The sequence below is a fragment of the Sitodiplosis mosellana genome, unplaced genomic scaffold (genome assembly GCF_009176505.1).
Source record: "Sitodiplosis mosellana isolate CC-2019 unplaced genomic scaffold, AAFC_SMos_1.0 Smas_scaffold_38, whole genome shotgun sequence".
In the NCBI taxonomy this organism is placed as follows: Eukaryota; Metazoa; Arthropoda; class Insecta; order Diptera; family Cecidomyiidae; genus Sitodiplosis; species Sitodiplosis mosellana.
In genome coordinates, this window is record NW_022595280.1 from 222,553 (window position 1) to 236,323 (window position 13,771).

General features: G+C 36.6%; 5 protein-coding genes across 5 annotated transcripts in view; 2 read left to right on the forward strand and 3 right to left on the reverse strand.

The window, feature by feature from the left end:
- The first annotated feature begins 1,130 nt into the window (after window positions 1-1,130).
- On the forward strand, window positions 1,131-2,565 carry LOC129569608 (28S ribosomal protein S29, mitochondrial). Its single transcript, XM_055448642.1, has one exon. It carries the CDS (start codon window positions 1,245-1,247, stop codon window positions 2,388-2,390), a length of 1,146 nt encoding a protein of 381 aa, XP_055304617.1. The 5' UTR covers window positions 1,131-1,244; the 3' UTR covers window positions 2,391-2,565.
- On the reverse strand, window positions 2,405-5,681 carry LOC129569607 (phosphatidylinositol-3-phosphatase SAC1). The gene is made up of 10 exons (XM_055448641.1): window positions 5,547-5,681; window positions 5,254-5,345; window positions 4,983-5,188; window positions 4,758-4,889; window positions 4,562-4,670; window positions 4,306-4,421; window positions 4,009-4,236; window positions 3,386-3,940; window positions 3,147-3,248; window positions 2,405-3,072 (listed from the first exon to the last, which is right to left on the reverse strand). Exons 1-10 carry the CDS (start codon window positions 5,570-5,572, stop codon window positions 2,860-2,862), a joined length of 1,779 nt encoding a protein of 592 aa, XP_055304616.1. The 5' UTR covers window positions 5,573-5,681; the 3' UTR covers window positions 2,405-2,859.
- A 146-nt stretch (window positions 5,682-5,827) lies between these two features.
- On the reverse strand, window positions 5,828-10,034 carry LOC129569605 (protein FAN-like). The gene is made up of 11 exons (XM_055448638.1): window positions 9,638-10,034; window positions 9,020-9,458; window positions 8,759-8,944; window positions 8,624-8,695; window positions 8,331-8,533; window positions 8,031-8,222; window positions 7,790-7,964; window positions 6,998-7,647; window positions 6,851-6,940; window positions 6,646-6,774; window positions 5,828-6,577 (listed from the first exon to the last, which is right to left on the reverse strand). Exons 1-11 carry the CDS (start codon window positions 9,649-9,651, stop codon window positions 5,986-5,988), a joined length of 2,742 nt encoding a protein of 913 aa, XP_055304613.1. The 5' UTR covers window positions 9,652-10,034; the 3' UTR covers window positions 5,828-5,985.
- A 50-nt stretch (window positions 10,035-10,084) lies between these two features.
- Window positions 10,085-11,404, reverse strand: LOC129569609 (proteasome subunit alpha type-7-1). The gene is made up of 3 exons (XM_055448643.1): window positions 11,179-11,404; window positions 10,705-10,934; window positions 10,085-10,585 (listed from the first exon to the last, which is right to left on the reverse strand). The coding sequence occupies exons 1-3, from the start codon at window positions 11,278-11,280 to the stop codon at window positions 10,168-10,170; spliced, it is 750 nt and encodes a 249-aa protein (XP_055304618.1). The 5' UTR covers window positions 11,281-11,404; the 3' UTR covers window positions 10,085-10,167.
- A 35-nt stretch (window positions 11,405-11,439) lies between these two features.
- Window positions 11,440-13,771, forward strand: part of LOC129569606 (katanin p80 WD40 repeat-containing subunit B1) — a 6,358-nt gene continuing 4,026 nt past the window's right edge. Inside the window, exons 1-3 of the mRNA XM_055448639.1 lie at window positions 11,440-11,934; window positions 12,688-13,155; window positions 13,437-13,650. Coding sequence (XP_055304614.1) covers window positions 11,901-11,934; window positions 12,688-13,155; window positions 13,437-13,650 — 716 coding nt within the window. The 5' untranslated portion in view covers window positions 11,440-11,900. The remainder of the gene's footprint in view (window positions 11,935-12,687; window positions 13,156-13,436; window positions 13,651-13,771) is intronic.

Genomic DNA, 13,771 nt, shown 5'->3' on the forward strand with positions numbered 1-13,771 from the left:
AGCGTTGAATATGAAGCCGCCGAAAAATTTAAACACAAATTTCAAATGCGTTTTAAACGCAAGACTGAATCGAATTTAATCTGGGATCAAAATTCAAAACTAATTTCAATAAAATATCTAGAGTTTATTTTACTTATTTCGTTTTAAAATTATGCGCTGCTTTATTGTTAAATCAAATCGGACAAACGAATCATCCTTAGAATTATTTGATTAAATTTGAATTTTTGTTCCATTTTAATTGATTATTCTTGACTAATATCGAAATTCATCATAAACTCTCTACCTTTATTCTCAATTCATTTATTAGAAAATCATTGATTTTACAAATTACTTCTAACTACGATCAGCTGTTGATGTTAGTACAATGATGCAAAATAATATGGATTTCGAGTTTTGCTCCATATTGAATATCTCTTTAGCTCTTTTGCGTGACCTCGCATCCTCTTTCTTTGTTTTTTTTAGTGAAGGAAAACTAAAAAAATTCTATATGATTTCCACTCTATTTATTGCTTCTTTGCTTTTATCATCTGATTCGTCGCATAGTTCATTAAATTCTCTGACATATTCAATTCTTTTTGCAAAGAAGATTCTGATATTCCAATTAAAAATCAATTTGAACCGCTTGTGTTTCCACACAAACAACAACGAAAGTACGAGCATATAAACAATGTTAATGCATATGACCGTTTCATATACATGTATGTAGGGTGTCAAATTATTTGAATTCAAATCTTGAAGGTATTCAACACCGTCTATTGTCAAGTTAAAATTGACTTTCAAATTAGATTTCAACTGTAAATCTTTAAATTAATCATACCGGTGCACAAATGGATATGAACTACTTAGAATATTCGTTGGACATGTTTCGATACGTTGCAATGAAATGTGAACATAACATTTGAATATAGATTTTGATGTAGAATATTTCAAAATATCTTAAATGAAGTTGAAAATTGGTTACGGTTTCTAAATTGACTCTTTTATCAAATCATTTGAATGAAAAATATGATCTTCCAAACATGAACATGAATGCCAGTTCCAAATTCAAACTTGAAAAAAGTCAGTAGTAAGTTGCGTGAGTCGAAACACGATTGTGATGTGCTGTGTGACATATCTCAATGGGACATTCAATTTGATATGTTTCGAGGTTATGTGCGATAAGTGTCAGTGAAAACATCTGAGAGACGTACGTTTTTGTGCCGCAATCGAATTGAGATAAATTTGTAAATAAAATTTCGGTCAAAATGTGGTTGCGTCGAAGTATATTGGCACCAAAATCAAGTGGCCGTTTTTTCTCATCGCAAGCAACAGAGGCCAGTGTAAAATTCGATAATTTCCGTACATTGGAATCGAATCCAACCAACCACACTGAAGCTCATCTCGCCCGCTTCTATACAGTCGATCCGAGTTTGCGGAAAACCACTTTTCATAAGACAACAATGCCAAAAAAGTACTTCGAGGATACAAAAGCATTCACTGAAATGAGTTTGATGGTGCGTGAGCCAGCCGTCGAAGTAATTGGATACCTCAACAAAACGGATTATACAAAGCCAATCAATCGTTTTGTATTCTACGGTGAATTGGGTGTTGGAAAATCGTTACAGTTGCTTCATTTGATTCACTACGGCCAAGCAAATGACTTTGTTATTGTGCATGTTCCATGGGTGCCCGACTGGTTTAAGCGGCCAAAAGAGCGATCCAATTCGGAAACCAAAGAAGGTTATTTGGATATTAACATTGATGCCGCTTCTTGGTTGATTCACTTCAAAACACAAAACACGGACTTGTTAATGAAATTGGATTTGAAATGCTCCAAAGAGTACGTTTGGTCACAGCGTGAGTCGACCCCAGCTGGATCAACACTATTAGAATTGATTGAACATGGAATAAATCGCGTGAAATTCGCCACCGACACAATTGCAGTGCTTTTGGAGGAGTTGAAACAACAGTCAACGGAAGGCAAGTGCCGAACCATGGTTGCCATCGACGGATTCAATGCATTCTTCCACCCGAAAACCGTCATGAAATTCGACAACAAAATCAAAGCAACGCCGGACGACATTACAATCACACAGCCATTCTTGAGTATGACACAATCGGACTGGACCGGAGGAGTGTGTTTGCTGGTCGTCGATAAATGGGCTCTGTCCGAAGACCGAATGGAATCCAATTTACCGAAATACCTAATGGGACGAAAAGGTTTCGAATTCATCGATCCATTTGTTCCGATGCGAGTCGATTTGTACAACGATCAAGAGTTCGATCACGTTATCAACTACTATTTAGACCGAAAATGGATTCAAAACTATGTTCCTGGCCTTGACAAAGAGCTGAAATTCTTATCGGGACGAAATGCATACAAACTGAAACAAATCACCGCACCATTGTAAAACAAACACTTTCCTTTTGGCTTAACCAGTCCACATTTATTATTTTTTTTGTTTTTCGAAATAAATGTTGATTTTTAAGAAACGTTCGAAAATTCAATTAGAATATTTACAATTGAACAGCTAGCTTAAAAAAATCTGACAGGCAATATAATAAAAAAATTAAATACGAAAAAAACTACTTTCAAATGGCTTTGACTTGAATTTTCTCCCTCTCCCTTTCAAATCACATCGAAAAGAAACATTCAATGGAAAAGTGAAGAATATTGTTTTCAAAATGGAATTGTCGATTGTCAAAAGAAACGGAATATACGTGGTACATTAATATTATTACTATCTGCTATGGAGGTGATTTATACGCTTAGTTTCGCTATGCTTTGGGCCGTTACTCTAGTTATATGAGTGTTGATTTTAACATAAGCTGCCCTCTGGTTACTTGGAATAAAGCATCTAAGTGCTTCTGCTATTTAAACTATAATATTTTGTTTGCATTATTTTGGTCGACGCACGGCAAGAGTTTCGGGAAGTCAACAAACTCAGACCCAAAGCGTAATATTCCCTTGAATGTTATGCCAACCATACTGCCCCAAAATAGCATGAACAACATGTTCTCCGTATTATACTCTTGCGGTAGAATTACCGATGCGCAGAACATTGCAATGGCAAACACTAAAACGGACGGAAACTGGAATGGAAAAAGAAGTTGTCGTCAATTAATGATCCAGTTGGATTTCATGGACAAAAAAATATTTCAGTTACCGTGGCTTGTTTCCATCCTTTTTGTACTTCCAATGGGCAAGGAATGAGTTTTCCTTCACTATCTTGGATGACGTAATTACCAAGGAACAGATTGATGGCATCCTGAAGATAGAATGAGATTCGTATTTATTGGTGGAAAGAGAGTGAATATAAATGTACACAGTGAAGGTAAAGAGGAAGAAAAATTGCTTAGAATCTTTTTTTCCAGAGAAATAAAATGAAATTATCAAAAATAATACCTGTCGAAATCCATCGCTAAAATTGTTCTTAATATACCGTGTCATCGAATTGACACCATCTTGCAAAGCCCCTTGAATGGTTCGTTTTCCAGTTCTGGTGAAATCCGTCTTCAAAGCTCCGGTGCCCGAGTACTGCACCGAAATCAAGTCGGCATTATCAGCCCATACGTTTTTGAACAGCGAATCGAATGTGATAACCGATTGAATCGATTGTCCAAGCGATAGGATATTCAGTTTTTCCAACACTTGTTGTAGAGAGCGTCTGGCCAGCATACTTTGCACCACATTCGTACGATCCAAACAATCGATGCAATTGGTCCGGAATACTCCAGATTGCGTTGAAATGACTGTGCCATCAGTTTTCACATGGAATACACCCATTTCGTCTTGCTCATGAGCCAATCGATCGATTAAGATGTTCAAACGATGCCATTGCATTTTACGGCATTCAGCGTGGAAATCAAACGATTCATAACGGATATTCGGTAACCCTAGCTGATTGATTAGATTCGAAAAACCTTTCGCCAGTAATTCTTCTTTGCCACGATGATCGATCTAATTTTTAAAAGATTTTTGAACATTAGAACAAATTATGGGATGTTTACGAACATTTTCGTACTCACCAAATTCACATAAACATGTCGACCGTAGGTTTTAAGCATTGTCTCGGCATGCTTAAGAGCAGCAGATAGGTGCTCCTTTGTCAAGTCGATATTTAATGATGGCTTATAGCGAATATCTGGACTCTGTGACCAGTACAACGGAATGCTGCCCCGAATTTGTACAAATGAAATTTTATCGTTCAAATATTCGACAATTTGCTCGGTTTCAACGAAGTTTGCACAATCCCCCTGTAACAAAGAGTAAACCAATATGTTCAATTTGCAAATTTATTTCAGAAAGGAAACGTTTCAACTCACATCTTTATCGATACCACGACGGAAGAAACGCGTACCAGCTCTATGAATGGAACGTCTTGAAATCAAAGCCCATGTGAAGGTGCTGTTGTTTACGTTCACTTGATTTATCGAAATGACTGCAAGACAAAAGAATGAATTATCATATATGTATTTTAAACAAAAACTCAAGTTTTTTAGGTCAAATTTAAGAGATTACAATCGAAATCGTCTCTTGCAAGATACATTGTAACTTTCAATTCAATCATGAGATACATACAGCCGTGAATGATAGGCAAACAGAATCGTCGGAGCGATGGTGTTAGGAAATCTTTCAGCAAATGTCCGTTCCACATGAATCGACGGTCAGCTCGTTGTGCCATACCCGACTGTAACAAAATCATTCATTTGATGTTATAAAATTTAGATATTTTTTTCATCACAAATAGCAAATCATCAACAAGTTCCAATTTTACCTCATGAAAGTTTGGGCCCATGGCACTCAATCTCTGAAGAGTATGCGTTAGATCGTAAGTGTAGGAAAAGTAGAAAAATGGCGTGTTCAATGTTTGGTTAATCATCGACAAATATGTTTCATTTTGAACTTTCTGTAAAAAAAATCGATAAAAATCATTTTCAATTTGGATTTTTGTCTTATATTTTGGGTCTGAAGTCAGTGTACCAACATGGTATGAACAAACCTGAGTGTCTGATAAGTGAATCAATGATGGAATAAATGGTATCAATTCATGTCCAGCCAAACGCCATATAACCTGATTATTGATAACACCCACAAATTCACGATGCGTTGCCACCACCAAGTATTGGCCACTGATCAACTTAATCGTTCCCAAAATGCCGCATACTTTCCGCAGTGTGCGACTGTCGTAGTACTGATTGGTGATGCCTATAATTAAAATTGGTTAAATTGATATACGGACCAAATCAATTGAATGTTGCCCTCAAACTTACCTTGAACCGTGACAGTGCCATTTATTCGATTGATAATCAACTCTTCGACGCTATCCTTTGGTTGAATTATAAATTTGTCATGTAAACTGTATCTGTAAATTTAATCCATAAAATGTGTTTTTAGACATCCGACGAATAAACATGAAATCATGAAAGCAAATTTATCTAGACGTCATAATGTATGTCAACGCGTAAAGGCTGAATCACGTATCCATGTTGTGTTGGCAAAAAAATTTCCGTTTTCATTCACTTCAATTGGATGAGCAATATTTTTGACTTAAAATTTAACTTACAACTTAATATCATCGTAAACACTCATTGTGGCTAAAGTTTTTTTTCTCTTATTTTATTCCAAGTGAGAGACGATGACGATGACACAGACAAGTTGTTGTTGGTGTAAAAACAATACTGAAAAAAATTGACTGAGCAAACGTCAACGAGCTGTCATTGGTGTCGCAGCACATGCACTGCAGAGACGCACACATACATCGATGTGATTGGGGTGTCTGTTGTTTTTATCGTTTCAGAAAAAAAATTTGTTCCAGTTTTCAGTTGAAAATTAAAACTCAAAGAATTCCAATAGTTTTAAAATCTGTTTTTTTATTTTCAATATTTTTTCTAATTAAAAATACAAATTATATACAAATATGTCGAGACTCTCTCAAATTGAATGGGTCCAATTTAAAGAAACACAAATAATTGAAACTAAAATTTTTAGACGGTGCTACGAATTCATTCATTGATCCAACTTTTGACCAGGAATTCATTGCCATCGACTCCAGCCGCGATGACTTTGCACTTGTTCTCTGGGTCAAGCGTGGATGTAATGCTGGTGATCGGACCATTGAAGCCAGATTCCGAGCAATTCTGCTCGCCAGCCATCATATTCCACACGTAAATCAATCCCGTATTATCACCCAGGTAGAGAATTCCATTTTCATGGCACCAGCTCAAACAGATCAAGCAGGTCGAGTGTTCCTTTTTGAATAATGTCATGCCCGTATCAATATCACACACATACAACACACAGTCCAGAGCACATGATGCCACTTTAGTGCCATTTTTATTGAATGAAACGCTAGTCACTTCATCGGCATGCGTAAATAGTAATTTGGTATCAATTGTTTCGACCGAACCGGGACTCAACCGTCCCGATGTTTTCAGTCTCCATAGTATCACATCGCCACTTGCCAATCCAACCACCACTTTTATCATATCTTTCACATGGAATGCATCCACGGTAATCACCTTCTCTTCGAATGAGTAATATGCAACGAGTGAATCGGATAGACTGTACGGTTTGGTGTCGAAGCCCTTCCATACTCTGGAAATTGCAGATAAAAAACGTTTTAGAATGTAGCGACTAATTTTGAAACTTGATGAAAAACTCACTTAACGCTACAATCCCAACTGCCAGACACCAAAACTCCCACATCATCCATATACGATAGACATGACACGGCATCGTCGTGTGCAGGAATCTCGTTGATTTTTCGGCCATAATCACAATCGTAGATCATACTGAAAAAAAAAAGATACAAATTAAACCATGAAACTGATGTCGATTGATCAGATCTGATGTTGACTAGTAACTTACATTGAATTATCCCAACTGCCCAAAATGAATGAGTTTTGATTTGGAATTTTAATGCAAGCACTCAACGGCATATTTCCCATTGAAACGCTCCTGAAATTGTGGATTAGTCATTATCATATTTCTTCTCTAAATAGGGAATGTATTTACCTAACTTGTCTTTTTCCCTTCATGTTATAACACTTCAGCAAACCATCTTTACCAGTTGTGACAACCAGATTACCATCGACGAGTACTGAACTGATGAGGTCTTTGTGACTTTGATACGTGTCCAAAAATGTTATCGCTTTGAATGCATCGTTGTGAAGATCTTCGTTTGAATCGACAACATCGGAAATAAACTCGCGATCTGCACTCACAACACTGCTCAGCCTTCTAAACCTATTAGTACAAAGTCTGGGCACATGTGGTTTTTTGAATAATTGCTTTGGAATTTGACCAAATTCGGAGATTTGTACTTCAAGAGCATGCCGCTTGGTTAAATCATTGATATGGTCAAGATCAACGGCCCCTTCGTAACACAAGTGATAAAAGAGATTATTCGCTTTGATTGCTTCTTCGCCACGCTGTTTATACCCGAATATTAAATCAATCCAGTGATGTAAACTTTTCGATACATGCTCCGATTCAAGGCCTTCGCGGAGAACTGAAATGAACTTCTCTGGTGAATTGTCAGCCCAGGGTGGTAACGCGACATGATTCACTGGTGTTCCATCGGCTCGTTTACCAAAGTTTATTTTCATATTGTTCACGAGGAAATCGCCTTTTTTGTTGAGGTCATAGAATTCGGGAATCAATTCCTGAAAATGGACAAACAATCCCATTAAATGTAGAGAATTTTCAAATTTTATATTCAACTTTCTTTCTTCATTAAAAATTTATGATGAACGAAGAGCTTTCATAAGAATTGTAATGCAAATTCTTCCAATAAACTGGTCTCACCTTAAAATCAGCCATATTATGCAGGCAATTGCGAAAAGTGTCCGAAACTTTATTAAACATTCGATCTGGATGGTCGAAGTAGCCATTTTGCAAGCACAAAATTAATTTCGGATGTTTTCGAGCCAAGTAAAAAAGTACGAGAGCTGGAGCAGAATAATGAGATCCATATAAAAACCTGAAATAACAAACAATCATTAAAATCATTACCCAATAAAAATGTGTCATGTGAAAAAATGCTTACTTTGGTTCATCCATCTCTTCACATCGCTCTTTGAGTTGATTCAGTCGGTTCTCATTCAAAGCTCCAATTGGTTTAGTCAAATCTCGGTAGCTGTTGGGGTCATTCAAGTCAATCTCCTGTGATAAGTAATCACTAATCACCCACGGAAATACTGGATATTGTGTTAAATCATTGGTGGTACGGTCTGCTAAACTGTAATCAACGAACAACCACATGGAACGAAATTATAATTGTATTTTCGTCAAAATGTTGGAATTGTTTTCCAATTAAGCCATCACTTTTGCCAATATTCTGACTCACCTATTTAAGTAGAGTAAATAATCGTAATTGGATATAATGCCATTTTGCCATTTAAGTGTCATACTCTCTGGTTCAGTCTGCGTAATTTTTACACAGCTTTGTGATATTGTTTGTTCATAAAATTCATCACGCTCATTATCGTTGCGAAATGACACATACAGTATGCGTTCTGAGTCATTCTCCGACCATTTAATCTCGAGGCCCTGTAAATATTCAATTGAATGTTGATGAGAAAAAAATCGTCGACTTTTCAGTTAATTGAAAGTGCTGATTTAGTATGCAAAAGTCATTACAATGTGTTGCAAAACGAATCGTCTGCAAATCAAACTGTTTATACTCTCCAAATTGATTTTGATAACTGGATACTGAAATTGATGAATAACATCCAATTAGTTATGATAAACATTGACATTGATGTAAATAATTACCGGTTGAATATTGTTGTACGGTTGAAAATAAATGCGTTTCGTGGATAGTAGAAGTCGTCCTGGATTCAAAATGAGTGGATGGATTTCGTCAACAGTGTGGTCAACTAGCACTGTTTCATAGATATCGTCTAGCCAAAGTGGGTTAAATTTGACACGCTTATGACGTGAGTAAACAATGGTCGCAATCTATCAACACGATACAAAAATACATTGTTTAATTTCAATCTGTTTATCGCCCTGAAATTTCATCAAAATTCTTACCATATCGTTCTGTTCGCATACATGAAGTTTCGATGCTCGATGAAATTGTCTCAATTGATCAAGATACTCATAGACTTTGGCATAATGGAAATTGAATAGAAACGTGCGTGTTTCCATCTTAAATGTATATGGAGCGACGACGTTTTTTGAGAGCATTTCAGTGTATTGATTGCACGAAACCGCGAGTACATTGGATTCTTTGCCATTGATTTTGCCCGGCCATATGAAGATACGACTACAATTTTTGTAGGTTATTTTGATAAGTGGCAGTTCCAAGTCTTTCGGATCGAATACTATAGATTTGGAGCACATTTTAAGGTGGCCAATGCACAGCTGTTCATCAGGTACTTTGATATCATCGGATGGGCTCTCCGTAATCAGGTTCACGAGAAAATCTTCAAAGTAAATTTCATTCGGTTCAAGCAACAGCAATGAAAATCTACGAAAAATTGAACAAAGAAAACGTATCAATAAAACCGGTCTTGCCTATCGATGCACCGATATGACTCATTTTTCATTCACTATCATCCAAATTTAAAATTGATAAATCATATTTTTCTTCACATTCACAATCAACAGGTAATTATTGGTTTCATTGATGTAAAACCATTTTCTCACCGTTCTTTGTCCATATTTCCACTGGATATCGTCAATACTAAAACTCGACTAATATATAAAAATTGCGTATTTTGCTATTGATTTACTTAGAAACACTAAAATATTGCACCAAATGTCAATGCATAGTAGAAATAGAAAACAAACAACAGAAAAAAAAACGTAGCTCCGCTGCGATTATGGAACAGGCGGCTCACACTTGCCCACACAATAAAGACATTGCGAATGACAATTCAGTTTGTTGATATCTCTCACTTTATATTCTGTCTTCTGTAGATGAATGAAAACAATGAACAGCAGGCAATGACAAGCTACATCTGCTGGTGAAACCATCGAAACAAATCCTCTGTCACGCTGAAACCGCTTAAAAATTGACATAAAATAAACGCTCGTGTTTTTTCTTCTGGTTAATTTTTGTATGTGTTTTTTTTATTTATTTATAAGTATAAATGTTGCATTCAATGGATTTTTAAAAACCGAATAAACAAAATAAGAAGTGCCATCAACATGAAATGTTTCACTTAACCTTAAATTCACTTCTTTTGCTTCTTCTTTTCTGCTTCCTCTTCTTTCTCTTTCTCGATGATGTTCACATACTTTTCAATGGTTTCGGCATCCAGCATTTTCAATGGTTTATCGCGTTCCATGACCGCAATTTCCAAATTTTTCTGACCGGACTGAGCCACTTCTAGCAATGCTTTAATCGCCAATTTTACAGCACCATCTTCGGTTGCAACTTCATCGTCGGTGTAGTATTTTTCGAGGAATTCACGCACTGTTTTTGCGGAACGACCGGTGGCATTGCCCTTCCATTCGTAGTAAATACCAGACGGTTCCGTTTGATACAAATGTGGCTTGCCATCATAGTCAAAGCCACCAATTAGGCATGAAATACCGAACGGACGACGACCATTACTTTGGGTGTACTTTTGTTTCAAACCGGCGATATATCTGGAATTGAAATTCGGAGGGCATTAATTTTTATTTTGAATTGATTGTTCTTTCATTTTGAATTGATTGTTCTTTCAATTAAATTTAAATTTAAAAAAGCGAGAAGTAGTAATACATACCTTGTGATATATTCCAATGTAACTGGATCTTCAACACTGAGTTTATGGCTTTGACACTCAACCTGTGCTCGATTGATCAAAATACGAGCATCGGCTGTTAAACCAGCAAATGCCATCACTACATGACTGTCCAATAGGCAAATCTTGCGAACGGTTCGCTCCTCTTGCAATTTTGCCACCGATTTTTTCTCGACGCCTAACACAACTACATTGGCTCCTCGTACACCGACCTATGACATAGCAATAATGGAACATTTTTTTATTATCTTCAGAATTATAATAGATTTTAACATGAAAATTTGGACATTTCCTTAAAAGAATGTGGAATTTTTTTGGAATTTTCGGAAAAATTTCATTCGACTCTCCGTGAAAACCGGTCCAAAATCATTCATGACATGCAATTTTTTTTTCGGGCGATGGAGTTTATAGGTTATGGTTTGTACATACAAATTCTATGTAGTTGCGAATACTTACGGCAGTGGATCCCTTGCGAACAGCTTCTTGAGCATATTCAACTTGCAATAAATGACCATCGGGTGAAAAAATTGTAACAGCACGATCGTATCTCGCCGACATGATTGATTATTAATTTGATTTAATTTAAAGCACAAAAAATCTGAAACACTTTTGTTTTTGTCGATGACGGACAACGATGAGATGACAACAATTCTAAATGCTATATGATGTACAATTTTGTTTATGTTTGACAGTTCGTACATTCGCTTTTTAGTTTGGTGTTACCATGCGCAACATATTCGTTCATTGAATATCGTCTGAAGTGTTGAAATGGTAAAACTAGCGATCAAATTACGATGAAATAAATTGTTATTCAATTTATTTTAAACTATTTTGAAAACAAATCGATTTTTTATCTAAAAACCAGTGGAAAAGACTGAAATTTTCAACAATAAATCTATATTAACCGCTGACAGCGCCATAATTTGAAACATTTGTCGTGTCATTGAACGACACCGATCGGTTGCTATAGTCAATGCAAATTCGTGTGTGTTATTCTTTTTCGTTTCAACCTTTATTTTTTATAATATCTGTACTGCTATTCGTTGCTGCTCCAGTGTGCTTATTAGTTAGTTTATTGTATAAATAGAAAAATGTCAGATGTTTTTGACAATTCATTTGTAAAATAAATTTAATATTTTTTGTGGCCTAGAATAAGTCTAAGTGATTAAGAGATTGGAATGGCCTTAACACGGAAGCTAACTGCAAAAATATGTAAGTGAATATTTTTGGGTGACGAGTGAAAATCGGTCATTTGTTCAATGAAATTAGGAAAACCGTGTGATATTCGCACAGTTGTTTGTGAATGATGCGTATTGTGTGTGTGTGTCAGACAGAGACGGCCGAAGCAACAGCAGCAGAAGCAGCAGAAAAAAACATACTCAGCCTAACACATAATATTCGTAAAAAAGACACTATTCGAATTATTGCCCACACACAAGGTTAACATATTCATTCTTCGCTTCGATTCAATACCAATTTCGGTGCACATTGTAAAAATTGTTGTTGCCGCGCCGACGTTTACGAATCGGATATGCGAATTTTGGGTTTATTTTTTTCATAAACCAAATGCGTGTTTCTTTGTTGTTTTTTTCTCGCTTCTCTCCTGCTGAATTGTGGAAATGTGATGTGGATTATTGTAATGCGGCCGCGTATTCGTGCCAGCTAGCTCCGATATAGTACGAATACGCTTTTCACACGATATATATAAGCCGTAATTGGTTTTCTCTCTGACTGATTACGATTTATTTTATTGCTGTTTCTCCCGCACCATAACCACATTGCGCACCACTACCATCCATAATTAGATTTGTTTCAATGCCTTATGGAAATTAGCTAGAATCGTGTATACAGGCACACACGTACGATTTTCTGTTGTTGTTGCTGCTGTTGTTTGTTGTTTGTGGTCAGTTGTACGATGGATGAAAATATGATGATTTTATTTCCATTCGATTCCTTTTGATTTAGATGAAATTCAAGCCCACTCACAGAAGGTGACATCGTTGGATATTGGCGAAACGGGTCGCGTACTCGTTACTGGTGGTCAAGATCGCAATGTCAATTTATGGGCATTCGGAAATGAAAAGTGTTTTATGTCACTACCCGGCCACAATGGTCAAGTGGATTGTGTGAAATTTACGTCGGGCGATGATTTAGTGTATTCAGCCGATGAAAATGGTATCATAAAGCGATGGGATCTAAACACACAACCGGGATGCGTCACATTTTATGGTCACATGAAAAGTGTACGAACACTCGACTTTCATCCGCATGGAAATTACATTTTTGCTAGTGGCAGCAATGATACCACCGTTCGACTGTGGGACGTTCGAAAGAGTGATAGTTGCTTTAGTAAATTTCGTGGTCACATTGCAAACGTGAATTCCGTGAAATTCTCACCCGATGGCTGGTGGATTGCATCGGCTGGAACGGAAGGTAAGTTAATACAACAGTGAATGAATATTATTCAATAACGGAGAGTCGAATTATAATGAATTCAAAAGAAATGTGAGCTGTATGCTGTGCAGTGAGAGGCGGCGTGTGATTTTGATGTTTATTGTTACGCATCAACTTATCTATATACATATGCACACAATTCACTTTTCTTATGAATGATTTGAATGTATGTTGCATAAATTAATATTTTGAATGAAACGCACACGAGTTTGAGTGGAAAAAAGTTCACAACATTAATCAAAATGCATGCATATTCACAGGTTCAGTGATCATTTGGGATATACGAACGACGAACAAAGTGATGGAGTTCCAAGAGACTGCATCACCCGTCACATGTATCACATTTCATCCATCCGATTTCATTCTGGCAGCCGGTCGAAACGATGGAACCGTTGATTTATATGACTTAGAAACGAAGTCGACAATCTCACGCGCCGATGGTAATGGCCATACTGTTAAATGTATCACCTTTGGGTTAGTATTATGGATTTCACATATGATTGTTGTTTACATCACTCTGTTTCAGAGAGTGCATAATTGCTGCTGAGTAGGTCTAAGCTGAGCTGAATTTGCTAACTCAGGCGCCTGAAGCGTT

Coding starts and splice junctions, on each gene's coding strand:
- LOC129569608 (XM_055448642.1), top strand. CDS start 1,245: ATGTGGTTGCGTCGAAGTATATTGGCACCAAAATCAAGTGGCCGTTTT.
- LOC129569607 (XM_055448641.1), bottom strand. CDS start 5,572: ATGAGTGTTTACGATGATATTAAGTT. Junction 5,346..5,546: donor GTTTACGATGATATTAAGTT/GTAAGTTAAATT, acceptor TTAAATTTACAG/ATACAGTTTACATGACAAAT. Junction 5,189..5,253: donor TGGCACTGTCACGGTTCAAG/GTAAGTTTGAGG, acceptor TTTTAATTATAG/GCATCACCAATCAGTACTAC.
- LOC129569605 (XM_055448638.1), bottom strand. Junction 8,223..8,330: donor TATTTACTCTACTTAAATAG/GTGAGTCAGAAT, acceptor CGTTGATTACAG/TTTAGCAGACCGTACCACCA. Junction 6,775..6,850: donor GGCAGTTGGGATAATTCAAT/GTAAGTTACTAG, acceptor TTTTTTTTTCAG/TATGATCTACGATTGTGATT.
- LOC129569609 (XM_055448643.1), bottom strand. CDS start 11,280: ATGTCGGCGAGATACGATCGTGCTGTTACAATTTTTTCACCCGATGGT. Junction 10,935..11,178: donor TTCGCAAGGGATCCACTGCC/GTAAGTATTCGC, acceptor GCTATGTCATAG/GTCGGTGTACGAGGAGCCAA. Junction 10,586..10,704: donor ACATTGGAATATATCACAAG/GTATGTATTACT, acceptor TTTCAATTCCAG/ATATATCGCCGGTTTGAAAC.